At 43.3% G+C, this 16,285-nt stretch overlaps 1 protein-coding gene across 1 annotated transcript in view; it reads right to left on the bottom strand.

The window, feature by feature from the left end:
* Positions 1–14,129, bottom strand: part of VCAN (versican) — a gene marked incomplete at its 5' end in the record, with an annotated part of 158,903 nt that extends 144,774 nt beyond the window's left edge. Inside the window, 2 exons of the mRNA XM_054987095.1 lie at positions 7,801–8,224; positions 14,106–14,129. Coding sequence (XP_054843070.1) covers positions 7,801–8,224; positions 14,106–14,129 — 448 coding nt within the window. The remainder of the gene's footprint in view (positions 1–7,800; positions 8,225–14,105) is intronic.
* Between the last annotated feature and the right edge of the window lie 2,156 nt (positions 14,130–16,285).

Raw genomic sequence — 16,285 nt, 5'->3', positions numbered from 1 at the left:
TGCAAAGTGCAGCAACATTCCAAGGACCATCGCGCCACTCTGGCAGTGTTCATGAGCTCTGCACTGGCCCAATTCAGCGTCAAACAGGTGGAAATTGGGCCAGTGCAGAGCACAGGAGCACTCAAGGGCCCATCACACCACCTCGGCAGTGTTCCTGTGCTCTGCACTGGCCCAATTCAGCCTCAAGCAGGTGGAAATCAGGCCAGTACAGAGAGCAGCAGCACTGCATAGCCCGTCATGACACCCCAGCCTACTCGGGGGGAGGGGGAGGGCTGGGTAGGTGTGGCGGGCCTACCTGGTGCCTCAGTGGCTGCAGTGGCACAACCTTCCAGAGACCCTGAGGAGGCTGGTGCAGGAGCACAGCCCTCCCCGCTGGCATGCCAGGTGGTAGCCCCGAGCCTTTCCACAGCCACTGCAAAGCCTTGGGAGGGGCACGCTGGCCCTTCCCGCTCCCTCCTAAGCAAGCCGTATTGGCAACAACTCTTTAGACTCACGTAGGCCAGAGTGAACCTGCGCAGGGATAAAAAGTGAGTTGTCACCAATACGGCTTGCCTTTTATATAGTGGGATAATTATTAATGTTCAGCTTATATACCACCAGGACAACTTAATGCCAAACTCAGAGCAGTTTTACAAAGTGTGTTGTTATTATCCTCACAACAATCACCCGGTGAGGTGGGTGGAGCTGAGAGAACTCTGAGAGAGCTGTGACTGACCCAAGATCACCCAGCTGGTTTCAAGCAGAGCAGAAAGAATCAAACTCGGTTCTCCAGATTAGAGTCCTTCCACTCTTAACCATTACACCAAACTGGTTCTGCATCATCATCATCATCACTACCACCACCACCACATCCAGAGCCGTTTCCCATGCCACTCACCTTTTACCCCTGCCAGCAGTCTTTAAAAAAAATAGGAAAAGCCTGTGGGGGGGAGTGTTGGCAGACAAGGGGGTAAAGCACTGTCCTTGTGTTGAATGTCTTTTGCATTTGCAGCAGCAATCATTGCAGAATGGGGGGGGTCACCCCCCATGCAAAAGCAACTGAAAATCCGAAGCTTCTGTGGTTTCAGCTGGAGGTTAAATAAGAAAGCATGCACAGAAAAATCTGCTGTTCAGCTTCATTCACTTTGAAACACCCATTGAAGTCTATCCTTTCATTATGTCTCTTTGTTCCAAGAGTTTCACCACAGAAGCCAGTTACAGTAGCATAATAGTTTTGCTGAAATTTAGATTAATGTAATTTCTAGAGATTTAGATTTCTTGCTCTGCAGAAATTTAGATTAATATAATTTCTAGAGGGAAAGCCAAGAACAGTTCAAGGAAAACTGATATTGGAGTGTTTTACTTTGAGTTAAATTTGTTATGCTTCAGTGGGATTATATATTGCTGGTCTATTTTAGGTTTGTAGAGCTCATTTTTATATTTTGAGTTTTTAAATGTTGTAACCTGCACTGAGTTCTCAGAATAGAGCAAACTTAAAGTTTCAGATAATGAAATTAAATTTTACTTCAAACAGTAAAAATTTATTGCTTGATTGACAAGACCACGTGTTATTAGTCTTTAGTTATTTCTGTCTTAAGGAATCTTTAAAGATAGAGAAGGAGGCTCGTTTGAAAATTCACAGAACTGTGTTTTTCAGGATTGGGTGGTTTTCAAAAAGAATTTTTTGTTGACGTATCTATAGATAGTAAGTTTCAGTTAATAAAACTGACATATTACAGTGGCCTGCTAATCAATTTACGGTTTCAGTGGAACATTTATGATTCCTCTGATAGCCTTTACACACTTAGGTTTAATTGCGTCCCCTGCCAAAAATATCTTATGGTTTTAAGGACTGATTTATTAATTTATATGCTGAAAGAATAAGAACTGTTAAGTAGAGAGAAACAATCACAAGGTGGTATTGTGTTGAAGCAACCTGAGGCACTGAAAATCAGATTGCTAGATACTAAAATCAACTCTGCATAGGATTACACTATTGGCCACTTCCTGTGCCTTTAACAGCAGCTTGCTCTGCAGAAATCAGAAGATGAAGCAAGGAGATCTGGTGACTTGTATCCTACAAAATGCAGGAGCAGAGCCAGATTCCCTGACTCCCCCCTCCTTCTGTAACCCTACTTCTAGAACTTTTCCCCTGGTGAGGACCCTGGCAAAGTAGGAGTCTGCAGAAGGAGGAGGACTCAGTGAATACTCTGACTCCTCTAATGATGGAATGGGAGATAGACTGTAGTATACAAGCCACCTGCTAATGTCTGTCAATCAGGCAGCTGTTAAAGGCATAAGGGCAAGGACTGGTAAACTCTTTGGCAACCATTTGGCTAATTGTTTCCCTTAATTTAAGAAGTAAAAACTCTGTACATGTCACTAAAAAAGCTTGTGCTGAAGGGCACAAAAATTTAGAAACATGGAATGGGACCTGTGCTGCTGTTGAATGCTTTTCAAACTCCTGGACCAGCTGCCTAACCAATACCACAGTGTAGCTGTTCCAATCTAATCAAATTTTGCAATCAGCCCCCCTTCCCCCCAAAACTTTTACCACTGAGTGCAATAATGTTACACTGATGTCAGCTCTGAAAATATGGCTATTTAATTCAAAAATGTATATGAATTAGCCAGCTGCTTTTAAGACCTTATGTGAGTACATTTATGTGAGTACATTTAAAATATGGTTTTTACAGTACCTGAATATACTTTTGTAAAATCAGTAATCAGATAGTAGATCCATGTACCTTCACTTGTGATTAAATGCAGGCTGCTCTAGTATGATGTATAAAGTGGATCTTATTACTGGGACAGTGAATGCCTTATAGACTCTTGCCATATTTAGGAAGAAGTGAGAGATAGGGTATGGGGAAAAAAGAAATTGATCATAAAAATAAGTTGTTCAAATTGTTGTTTGTATAAATATTTGTAAAATTAAATAAAAAGTATTAAAATATTGAACAAACATTAATCACGATGATGGATTAATCAAGATCTGTGGGGTGATGGAAAAAAGATGGTAACAGAGGTGGTGGATCTGGGAGATAATGGTGCCATGGAGAGAGAAGAAGAGAACAATAAAGGTCAGGTATAATTATCTGTGGTGTAGTTAAAAAGAAAAATAGGGGATGCAGGGAAAGAAAACGTAAGAGCAGTGGGTGCAGAGATATCCATGGTGGTATCACCATATAATGATAAAATACAAAATGGTATAGGGTACAAAAAGAAAAGATGGGTAACAGAAAGAGTTGTGGGTTAGAAAAACAGGGGGGAAAAGAGGTAAGGTGAGACAAAGTGCAGCAAGTGAAGACAAATGAGTTACGGGAAAGAGTGCTGAGAAGAGGGACAACAAAATTCTTGGGACATCAGTCACCTTGAGGCCAGGTAATTCATGTGATCTGTTCTCCTACAGTGTTTGGTTGAATCTGAATAGCATAAAGAGGAGCCCAGAGAAAACTACTTAGGGGTGGGGGCATGGTGGTTCTCAGCAGCCCTAGCTATGGGGTGAGTGTGATGGATGGGTAAAGGTCCTTACACTTTCTGAAACACACCAACTCCCTTTAGTTCTGTTTGGTGTGTGAGCAGAACAGCCAGCAGCCAATCAGGATCTCTCAAATGGCTGGAGGAGCCCAGTGGGAGGGGGATTGAGACCAGAAAAGCTATTACATGGTCAGCTCAAATCAGGTAGGCTCTGAATCTTCAAAGGAAGAGAGATTAGAGGGATCCAGGAGACTTTGGAAGAAGATCTGTCTTTTTTAATAGAGCAGTTATCTCAAAGCTGAAATTTCTGAGGGAATCTACAGAAATATTTATGTTTTTTGACATTAACACTGGCTGATTCCACACACATTGGATAATGCACTTCCAATCCTCTTTATAGATCATTTAGAATGGATTTTTTTGTGTGTGGAACAAAAAATCCAACTCAAACGATTGATAAAGTGCATTGAAAGTGCATTATTCAAAGTGTGCGGAATCAGCCACTGTGAGAATCCGAAGACTGAGGGAAGGCCAACATTCACCTCAAGAATATAAACTTGGATACTAACTGCTCTTTGGAGGTGGAAAGTGCCATCAAGTTTTAGCCAATGTATTGTGACCTCTGCTGGGGTTTTAAAGGGAAGAGACTAACAAAGGTGGTTTGCCATTGCCTGCCTCTGCAAACCAACCCTAATCTTCTTTGGAGATATCCTATACAATTATTAACCAAGACTGTCTAGCTTGGGCTTGCTTGGATATCCAGGTCAGGGCAACTGCTCTTGACACTCTTAAGATTTATCAAGTGTAATGTTATAATTGAATGTACCCAGCAAGTCTGTGATACACGTAAATAGTTTCTATCCTCTTCTCTGAACCACCTTATTCATCTATCCCTGGGAATAAATAAATGTTAATGGTTTTTCTCTGTTTTCCTCATGGATGCTGAACTTATTGTGTTTAGAATCCACTTGGGTTAAGTCTGTCAGGTGGAGGGCTGGGGTAGAGAGTGAGACCACACTGGCTGGGCATCACATCACATTGTCTCTATTTCAACATCATTTAAGACCCTGACCTTCACAATGGGGAAAGAAAAAGGTTTAACAGATATAGGTACAGAGATAATGTACTCTGGGATAATCAGAGTGGATTAAAATAAAATATTGAGTTAACATGAAACAAAAATGGTCCTGTCTTTGATGTAGTAGTGTGGCTTTGTTGAATTACTTTTAAAAAATCAAAGTATCTCACAGTGTGATTTGAGTTGAGCACTTCTGTTCTCCTTGAGTCTCTTGGTACCACTCTTGGTAGGCATGCTACTCTCAAAACACGTCCAGCACAACCTCTGTAGAAATCAGTATGTTTCTGTACAGTTTTCATTGATCTGAATAATAAATATTGTTTGTGGATTGTGCTGAAGTTCTCCACTAGTAAAGAAGATGGGCAGTATCCACCAGGAAGTTCTCATATGCACATCCTAATGAAAAGAATGGAAATGGAAGGCCTCTATTTCTCTGTTCAGACTTAATTCTTGCAATTTGCTATTGAATAACATGCAGATGAGCCATGAACAGTCTCCCCAAAGTGTCCAAATGTAAATACAGTGGGTTGGATCCACTGGAAAGCTGGTTTCTAATGAGGTGCATGATGGGGGGGGGGGGCGTTGGGAATCATAGCAGGGTTTGTGTGAGAAAGTCATGCCCTCCAGGTAGAGTTTCTGCCATCTGCAGAAATACTCCAGTAAATACAAGCCAGAATCTTCATAAGATCAAGATACAATAACTTGATAGCAAAATACTATCTTTGCCTTCCCAATCCACATTTCTTTAGCTCATGTGTATATGTGCACATGTGTGTGTGTGTGTGTGTTCTTATGATGCAGAGACATTCTGAACTGTGTCAATATTACAGCCAGGTACCTGGAATTGACCCCATCTTGGGACAGTTAATATCTGTTTAATTGCTGATTTTATTATATGAACCGTTGTTTTTATATCGTATTTTTATAATTGTTGTACCTAGCCCTGAGCCCGCTTGTGGGAAGGGCGCGTTAGAAATGTAATTAATAACAACAACAACAACAACAACAAGATACATCCATGAAAAAAGAATACACATTTGCAACAATGAGGATATATTATGCACATAATGGTACCATACTGATGCTGAGTACATGAACAGCCTTGCTGCTGACATAGATCTGTGTCTGCCAGTGAAATCCCACAGATATTGCTAATAGGGTTCCCCCTGAGGCCATTAAAATGTTTTAGCCAATTTCATAATTTTTGGAATCCAAATAAATGCTTCTTAAATATTTGTGGTCAGCAATCTTTCCCCTATTATTGTAATGAGATAGATACGGTATTTCCTTTTGGGATGCAAAATCAGCCCAAAGTTCAGCAATGTAGGCAAGAGATGAATGTGCATTGTCTCTATTTTAAGCTAAAATATTAATATAATTATTATGTAATATAATATTGCTTTGTAACAGGAGGTGTCAATTTTCTTTTGAGGAGTTCATATGAATCTTTGGTTCCTCCTTTTGGTTTACAACATGAATACACCTGTGAGTTAAGAAACTCACTAATGCAGTCTGTCATTTTGCTGTATGCTTGCCACCATCATGACGATCCACACGCGTAAGCTATTTCATTTTCATCATGATAACATACCAGAAACAACGTTTTGAGTTGTTCTGATCATATAAAATAAAATAAAATGACAGTGATAAAGGTAGACTGTGTGATGTTACCTTTCTGTGTACAAAATGCATCCATGAATCATTTGCAAATATATTTCTTTCATTATTTTGTTACATCTACCTTTTCCACTCAAGGTGGATAGAAATGCAAAGAAAATAGAAAAGCACATTTTATTGAATTAAAGTACGATCGCTTTTCCACCATTTTCATGAAATTGAGAAACGTTATATTAAACATTTACCATTAGTAATACTTAGAGATGGGCACAAACAGCAATACAAACTAAAAAAAGCCACGAACAGCCCAATCAGCTGTTCACGAACAAGCTGTTCATGAGGCCCCATTCTAAACGAACAGGTGGTCGTTGCAAGCCTCGTTCGTTGCTGTTCATTGCTGTTTGTCAAGCCAGACAATCTGGCACCTGCAATCAATTCCCTTGGCAACCGGAGGCAGGGACTGCCTGAACTCTGTCTGAACTCCTGCTGTTGCCCTAGAAACCCCAATCTAAGCCCAATTTAGCTTGATAGAAGGTCTTCCTTTCAAGTGTCGAGCTCCAAATTTGTTACAAGGAAGCAAAGAGCAGGAGGGAGGGGGGCTCCCAGCTCTGGTTTTGCAGACAGTGGAGAGGGAGAGACAGTTGCTGTTGGCATTTTGAGAGAGAGACAGGGAGAGTGCATTGGAGCTTGAATTTTCTTTGTGTGTGGTGGGATAGGGATCTACCCCTTCAGGTTCCATGGCTGCTGCCAGGCTCTGAGGCCAAGCTATTATTTATTATTGGTACGTTTCCTGCTGCCTGCTCAGGTAGGGTTTCTGGGAGTGGTGTGGTAGGGATCTTGATGGCTGGAGGAGAGCCTGCTGTCCCCCACGAACAACGAATATGTTTGTGAACAGGTCATGTTCGTCAATTTTCGTTGTTCATTGTTCATGAATGGCAATGAACAACGAACACCATGTTTGGGTTTTTTTCTGTTCGTGCCCATGTCTAGTAATACTTCCCCAATACTATTATGAAAGAGGCCTATCTTCTTTGTGTGTGCAAATACCATAATTGCATTCTTGTGAATGGAGCAAAGTTTCTGGTTTATATGATATAACACAATTCTGATTCCTGTGTATTTTCACTGCAAAATGGAAACAGAGTAATAACTGGGGTTGCCACAAGAGAAGGTACTTTTGATGTAGCACACCTTGTGTGCTCTGGATATCTCTGTATATAACTAATGGCAGCAGAAAGTGCATTTCATTTCTCTTTTGCCAATGCTCTCCCTCCTAAGCATGTCCCTGCCCCCCAGACTTAACTACTCCTAACTTTTTAACCACAACAGAAAAATTAACAGCATTATAGCAGAGCTGGAAGGAAAAATGGTGACAGTTCTAGTCTATACAGGAGCTCTAAGGAATGGAAGAATTAACTTAGCCATATTGAGAACAGAGTTCTTCTTAAGTGAAAACATGGGGATCCTTTGAACTATAACAATTAACTACTTCTCTGTTTAAAAGGAATGGAAGGAGGCAGAAAGTCTCTTGGAAAGGAAGATCAAAGAGTACAGAGCCTTTACATTAGGCATCTTCAACAGGATATATATACATGTGCATATGTGAACGCGTGTGTTTTAAATATCAAAATAAAACAGAATCTTACCATCAACAGCCAGTGAGATGATGTCTTGAGTATCTTCAATTCCATACATGACATCACAACGGTAAACTCCAGCATCACTTGCCCGCAATTTCACCATAGTCAATGATGCATCACCAATGTCTTCTGGATGGCTTGGAACTGACACTCTCCCTTTATAGCCTTGTCCTATCTTGATATTTCCATTCTGGGCCACCAAAACTGTGGATTCTCTTAGATCTTTTCCACCTTTATCCTGCTCAACCTTTGACCATTTGATCCGAAGAAATTCACTTGTATTGTGGTAGCTTGGGGGCAGCGTAGGCAAGGTTGAGAAGAAACAAGGAAGAACAGCTCTTCCAGCAAGGGAACCTTTCACTGGGGGGCTTTTTTCCACTTTAACTGTAAAGGAGAAAAAAATCAGATTTGTGAACAAGCAAAAGACAAGCTGCAGGGATTTAAAACAAAATACAGGCAACTCCACTTCCTGCTATTAGGTAGAGCTCAAGAGGGTAAGAATAGGTAGATCTGGAATACAGGGAATATTTTCAGAAATCCATTAAAATTTTAGAGGACAAATACAATATTGTGAAAGTTTCAGCAAAACATAAAAGCCACTTTCTTCACCAGTCCCAAAGCTTTTCTATGATGAGCTATAGCTGACATTCCACAAAATACTGAAAGACGGTTTAATGATAGCATATACACCAGTTAAGACCTCTTGAATCAGTTTTCAAAATTACTTTTGGAATTCAGGGAAATGGATTAGTTTAAATTTGTGGGATATATATTCTAATAGTTCTTTATCCTCAAGTTGTCTTCTGTTCATAACATTAGTACAGATGTGCAGCTGGGAAGTTACTAATTAAAATTCCAACAATGCCAAGATTCAGAAATATCAAAAAAGTGTCCTAAACCAACCAAAATTGGTTCCAATATTTGAATATGAGTAGTAGCCTTCTGAAGATTCTAGCACTTTGCTTTCTGGTTTCATTTCCCTTGGGCAGATTTTTATTCTGCATCTCATAAAAAGGTAAGAAGAGATCTGCTGGATCACACCCATGGTCAGTCCAGTCCAGCATCCCATTTCACAAAATGGCCATCCAGATATCTTGGAGGGCCAACAAACTGGACATAGAGGCTGATGTTGCCTCCCAGAACTGGCATTCAGAGGATTACTGCATCAAGAAGTTCTCTTTCATCACCATGGTTGTAGCCACAGAGGGACCAAATCTGCTAATCCCCTTTAAAGCCATCTGTGCCATCACTACATTTGCTAGAAAATTTAATCACTCACTGATTCAAGAAGTATTTTCTTTTGTCCAAGTTATGACCCCTTAAGACACATACATGCATTTACTTGAAATCTTTACAGTCTCATCATAAATATATTGTTTCATTGGGTGTCTTTGAACACATGTATTATGGAAGAGGGAGAAGAATCTCTCTTTATCCACTTTCTCTTCCCCAGCATAATTTTATAAACCCATAGTTTTGTTTCCTCTAAACTGAAAAGTCTCAGACTTTTCTAGTCTTTTCTCATAGGAAAAGTACCCCAGCCCCTTAATCATCTTTGTGGCCCTCTTCTGTACTCTTTCAAACTCTACAATATCCTTTTTGAGATTCAGTGACTAGAACTGTTTACAGTGTTCCAAATGAGGCCACACTTCAGTTACCAGCTCCAGGTTTGGAAATTCCTGGAGATTTAGGAGGGGGGGTGGAGATTGGAGAGGGTGGGCTTGGGGGAGGGGAGGGTTCTCAGCAGGTTATATTGCCAAAGAGTCCACCCTCCAAAGCAGCCATTTTCTCCAGGGGAACTGATCTCTATGGCCTGGAAATCAGTTGTAATTCAAGGAGCTCTCCAGCCCGCACCTGGAGGCTGGCAACCTTAGGCCACACTACACATCAATATATTACAATACATTAGGATATTAGCATTTTATTTTAAATATCTTTTCCAATAATCCCTAGCACAGAACTTGCTTCTTTCCAACTGCCACACACCATCAATATTTTCATCAAACTATCCACTACAACTTCAAGATCTTTTTCCAGCTCAGTCTCAGCCAGTTCAGAGCCCATTAGGATATACTAAAAGTTGAGGGAGGGGGGGGGGTTGTTCCACTGTACATCACCTTACATTTACCTAAACTGAACTTCATTTGCCATGTTGGTGCCCAATTTAAAAAGATTCTAAATCAGTCCATCTTGGTTTTCACTATCCTGAATAAATTGGTATCATTCGCAAACATGGCCACACTAATCACTCCAATTCTAGATCATTTGTGAACAAATTAAATAGTACTAGTCCAAACACTTATTTTTGTGGAACCCCACTGCTCACTTCCCTCCATCATGACAACTATCCATTTATTCCTACTGTTAGGCTAACTGGCCTATAATTTCCCAGTTCCCCTGGACCCCAATTTAAATAACTGTGTAACATTTGCTACTCTCTAAAATCAGTCTCTGCAGTACAGAGACTGATTTTAGTTAAAGTTTCATATACTGAATAGGAGATCAACCTGTTCTGTTAGGGTGTGTGCCAACCAGACTCAGAGACTTGGTGGTTTTTAATTTGCTCAGTAGCTGCAGAACTTCATCTCTCACCACCTCAACTTCAATTGGTTCTTCAGACTCTCTTACCAAAATAGTGGTTCTGGTATGGGTACATGCCTCACACTTTCCACAGTGAACACAGATAAAAAGAATTCATTCAGCTTGGTGAGAGCCAGTTTGATGTAGCGGTCAAGAGCGTGGGAGATACTTCTGGTGTGTTTATCTAAGAAAGTGCCAATTTATTTTTATCAGGTATCCAAAAGAAACTGCCTTTTGTCCTATATATCTAGAAAAATACCCCAGCAAGTCATTTTCATTTATTTCCTCTCCAACCTAATGGATTAAGATATCACACATCAGCATTTGTGAGGCATGGGGGAAGGGGAGTGAAGCATATAAATGGTTCCTGCTTGACTCAGATGTTGAGTTAAAGGACTTTACCATTGTTTTATTATCTCCATCTGCAAAAACTTTACAGTGAAATGCTTCCATCCAACTACAGGGGATGTCTAGGGGGTAATGCTGGCTACTAACCTGCCTACAGCATGTCTGGTGAAGGAACTTTATATTTGCTAACGTTCTGTGCCAACTCTTAATCCCTCATTAATTTATTCACTGTGGTTTGCCAATCTTTGCTACAAAAGCAAACTCTGCCCATACCCTCTCTTATGCCTGATTTTTTAAAAAAATATTAATCTGAAACTATTATGGATTCCTGCCATCTAGAAACATAATATAAGTAATTTAACACTGGCTACTGTCAATGCAAAGCAAACAATGAGCATTGGCAACATTTTGCAAGTTTAGGGATTATTTGAGTTAAAAACACAGGTCAAAATATAGAGAAGGTCAAGATGTATTTTACTGGACTAATGTATATTGATGAAAGTAAATAAAATTACAATGCAAGCTAGTGTGAAAAAGCAAAGCAAATCACAGAGTAATTTCAGTAGGAGAGAAATTGGTGAGATTATGAAATGCTAGCCCTGATTCCATCAATATACCAACCCACGCAAATAGATACCTATAGGTATTAGTAAATCCAGACAACATGGAAGTGCTGTGGATTGGACATAAAGCTGATATAGGAAAAGTTTGTTTGGACATGGTTGCATTCCCTCTGAAAGTCTAGGCTCAAACTCAGGGGATGCTGAAGATGGAGGTTCTGTGTCTGGGTCATGGAGCAATTGGGTTGGGGACCCAGCTCCCAGCCCTCAGCAGGGTACAACTGAAGCCTTCATTGATGGTGAGAAGCCTGGGTGTGACTTTGGATGCCACACTTTCAATGGAGGCCCAGTTCACGACCGTTGCCAGGTCTGCCTTTTTTCACCTTCGACAGGCCAGGCAACTGGCACCCTATCTCTCATCTCAGGATCTGGCCACAGTAATCCATGCAATGCAATGCAGTGCTAGATTACTCACTCTACACTGGGCTGCCCTTGGGCCTGATCCGGAAGCTGCAGCTGGTCCAGAATGCAGCAGCACGCGTTCTTATAGGAACACCTGTTCAAGCACGTATCCATCCTGTGCTGTGCCAGCTGCACTGGCTTCCAGTTGAGTTCCGGATCCAGTTCAAGGTGTTAACCTTGGTGTTTAAAGCTCTCCATGGACTGGGACCAGCATACCTGCAGGACCGCCTCTCCCATTACGTCCCTTGCAGGGCGCTCCGCTCCGCAGATAAACAACTCCTGGTGGTCCCTGGCCTGAGGGACATCCAGCTGGCCTCCACCAAGGCCAGGGCTTTTTCTGCCCTAGTCCCAGCCTGGTGGAACACTCTCCTGCTGGAGATCCAGGCCCTGCAGGACCTATTACAGTTCCGCAGGGCCTGTAAACCAGAGATGTTCCACCAGGCCTTTGGTTGAGGACCAGCGGGTGTCCCCCCTTATCCTATCTAAGATTGCTACCTCTTCTATGACTGCCCTCGGCTATGCATTTTACCTACAGCTATGACATATGCAGGTCTTTTATTAGTATCCAAAGTAGCCTATGTACAATAGCACAGGAGTATTTTAATATAAGTTTTTAAATCTGTTTTTAAAGTTGACTATTAATTTATTGTGTTTTAATGGTGATGTGAGCCGCCCTGAGCCCATTCGTGGAGAGGGTGAGATATAAGTCAAAATAAATAAATAAATAAATAATGCCTCTAGTCTTGTGAGCAGTCAACCCCGGCCTCCACCATGTTTAATACAGCCTATGATCTAAAAATCTCAGAGCCCCTGAATGAATGCAGCTTGATCTGCATCAGAGAAATTCCTGCCAGCCGAGTCTTGCCTGGGAGAGTAGTCATGAATGGAAAGGTAAATGTAGTCCCCTGAGCAAGCACCAAATCATTACTGACCCATGGGGGGACATTGCATTATGACATTTTCTTGGCAGACTTTTTGTTATGGGGTGGTTTGCCATTGCCTTCCCCAGTCATCTACACTTTACCCCCAGGAAATTGAGTACTCATTTTACTGACCACAGAAGGATGGAAGGCTTGAGCTGGCTACATGAACCCAGCTTCTGCCAGGATCAAACTCAGGTCATGAGCAGAGCTTGGGCTGCAGTAATGCAGCTTACCACTCTGCGCCATGGGGCTCTTTTAATCATGAATGGAATGTTCATGCAAATGCTGAGGACTAGGTGTGATTGGTTTACAGCCCCTCCAGCTGAAGACGTGCAGCTATGACAAGGAAGGTTCTCACTGAGTCACCCCACTTAGCACATTCCGATATCCTGCCTTCCATGATTGAATCCTATCCTAAGATTGAGAGTCATCAATCTGCTCTGATACGTTTCTAATTTCTCTCTGAGAACATGAGATCACAATCTAAATCCATCAACTTAGCCCAAGGGATGTTCATTAGCAAACTGCTTCTTTGCGAAGCACCAGGAGAACAATATGCGTTTCTTTTAGCACACCCTGGCAACATTAATCAAAGGTACTCAAACCTTTGTCATTCCCAGGAGATGACCTTTATGGTCTTTGTCCCAGTGGCTGAGGGGGCTCCCCAGCCTCAGGACACTTTTTACCCTATAAGAACCAGGGCTCTTGCCCCATTAAAATAGTACACATTTTCTTAGATCCGAGCACTGAAACCTTAGGGTCACTTTCCCTAAGACTCTCTCTCCTGGTCAAGAACACTGGACATTTGAAGCCCTCTTCTTCCATGGACTGCTCTACTCTCTGGACAGGTAATTATCTCCCGAAAATCCCTCAAATCTATTCCACTTTCACCACTGTTTTTCTTTCTTTTTCTTTTTTTGAAAATTTTTATTTTTTTATTACCTACATTAACTAACAATACAGAGGAAAAGAAGGGGGGCAGGGGAAGGAAAGAAAAAAAACCAGCAACATATAACAACACTACACTACAAATAATGCTTTCCCTTCATACTGCCATTATTAAAAAATTAAAACTTTGTAAGATATTGATGGAGTGGTTGACCTTGCAAAATACAGATTACAATCCAAATTAAGTCTTCCTCCCCCCCCCCTGGACCTCGGACGCAGTTCTCTCTGAGCAACTGCAACCACAGTGCTCGTTCCCTCCCCCCCCTTCAGACTTCAAATCCTTTTCTTCTTGCTTGGTGTCTTGCTGAAATTCTTGATTTTTGTCCTCAAAGTCCCTTAGTTGATCTTCTGATATTATCTTGTAAGCTTGATCTTTGTAACTAAACCAGATACCTTCCGGAAATAGCCATTTATACTTTATTCCACGTCCCCTCAGAAGAGCTGCGAACTTTTTATACTTAAATCTTCTTTTCCGAACTAAAAATGGGACGTCCTTCAGTATCTTAACTTTATTACCCAGAAAGTCCAGATCCGCATTGTATGAGTTGTATAGGATAGTGTCTCGGATCCTCTTAGATGAAAAATCGATGATGATCTCGCGAGGCAGCTGACGCTTCGTTGCATATTTTGAAGAAGCCCGACGGACTTCCAAAATGGTGCTTTTTACCTCTTCTGTAGTTGCCCTCGTGGGTGTCGCCAATAGTTCCGAGGCCAGACCCCATAAATCCTCATTTTCCTCCTCTTTCACATTCTGGAGGCGCAAAATTGTCTGTGTTTGTTCCACTTGTAGCCCGATCAGCTGGTTCTCCACCAGCTTTAACTCTTTATTCGTTGCCCTCACGAGTGACGCATTTTCCCGAGCAGACTTCTCTGCCCCCCCCCACTGCTTTCTTAATGGTTTTCACTTCGCTCTCAATTAAGCCCACCCTTTGATCTTTTTCATTCAGCTTGTCAACAAAGGGCTTTATGGCTTCGATAACCGACCTCTTCAACAAATCCTCAAGCGACTCTCCTTTCCCCTGCAGGGCAGCTGAGATTGACTTGCCCAAAGCGGGACTCTGCTTTTTCGCTGCCATTTTAGGGGGGGGGCACCGACCAAATTCTGAAACTCAGTGAGGGGGAAGAACGAGCCTTCTTAGCTTCAGATCCCACCACTCCTTCGCGTGCGCTTGTAATAACAGAAGGGATTCGCTTACTTACAGGCTTCCGCCTAGTTCTTCTCTTTGCCGTTTTCCATGGCCCGGCAGCACTCGAGGTGCCGCGCACGTCTGCCGGCCTCCATAGGGACAAACGGCAATTTACCCCCTGCATCGATTTCAGGGGGCTCTTCCCGCCGCGTCCCGGACCCTGCCTCCCTCACTGGGAGTCCTGGGGGCTAATCTTCGCAGATCAGCCGCCCGGTCAGGCTGCTCGGGCGCTTCCTCTCGGACCTGCGGAGAGGAGCGTCCGACATGGCCGAGAAAACAAAACCGAATCCCCACTTTCACCACTGTTTTTCCTAGGCATCATGTGTGTTTGTGAGCAATCTCTTGTGTGTGTGTGAGTTTTCCCCTTTAAACGGAGTACTCTTATTCAAGACCATAAGCCTCATTTGCTTCCTTGCGGAGCGGACCCCATAAAAACTGGTAGAGTGTACCATTGTTATCCCTCTTGTCAGGGCCGGCGCCACCATTGGGGTGGTGAGGCGGGGGCTGCAGGTGCCGTGGGGCTGGAGGGGGCGCTGGAGGGGGTGCCAGGGGTGGAGGCGCATGCCCCGCGCTGCTGTCAGCCAGCCCCGCATCGCCGCCGGCCAGCCCCGTGCCGCTGCTGCCACCACTGCATGCCCCCAGGCAGGCACAGCAGTGACGGGACAGGGACGGCTGGTGGCGTGTGGCGCGCGGATGGCCTCCTTGCACCGCCTCAGCCACCCTGTGGAAGCGCGGCACTCCCAGGCAGGCACAGCAGCGATGACGGGACAGGGGCATGTGGCGCACAGGTGGCCTCCTCGCACCGCCTCAGCCACCCTGCGGCGGTGCGGCGTGATGATGTCATCATGTGATGACATCATCACGCATTCCACTGCTGCCACCACTGCATGCCCCCAGGCAGGCACAGCAGTGACGGGACAGGGACGGCTGGTGGCATGTGGCATGCGGACGGCCTCCTTGCACTGCCTCAGACTCCCTGTGGCGGTGCGGCACCCCCAGGCAGGCATAGCAGTGACGACGGGACGGGGCATGCTGCGCACGGGCAGCCTCCTTGCACCACCTCAGCCACCCTGCGTTATCGTGTGATGACATCATCACACATTCCAGGGCACATGTGCAGGGCGCGCGAGCGAGGCTGCCTCCAGCGCCAGAAACCCTGGCACCGGGGCTGCCTCTTGTATAACCTACTCCTTGCTGCTAATTCCCCCCTCTTACTTGCAAGGAGTCGCATCCAGATAACAGTCTCTTCCTTGTCCCTCGATAAATACCTGACAGAGATGGCTAGGAGCACTTCATACCAGTTTAAGCAGGTCTATGAGCTGCAGCCATTCCTGGAGAAAGCGAACCATTATCACACATGCCTTAGATCCAAAGAAGACTACTGGGATGCACTGCCTGTGAAGCTACCTTTAAAGATAATTTGGAAATTTCAGCTGAGTAAAATACAGCAGTCATAATTGTAACTGAACCATGAACAAAAGCT

The sequence above is a fragment of the Eublepharis macularius genome, chromosome 8 (genome assembly GCF_028583425.1).
Source record: "Eublepharis macularius isolate TG4126 chromosome 8, MPM_Emac_v1.0, whole genome shotgun sequence".
Classification (NCBI taxonomy): domain Eukaryota; kingdom Metazoa; phylum Chordata; class Lepidosauria; order Squamata; family Eublepharidae; genus Eublepharis; species Eublepharis macularius.
The sequence above is the reverse complement of the archived record's forward strand: the minus strand, read 5'-3'. Positions and strand labels throughout refer to the sequence as shown.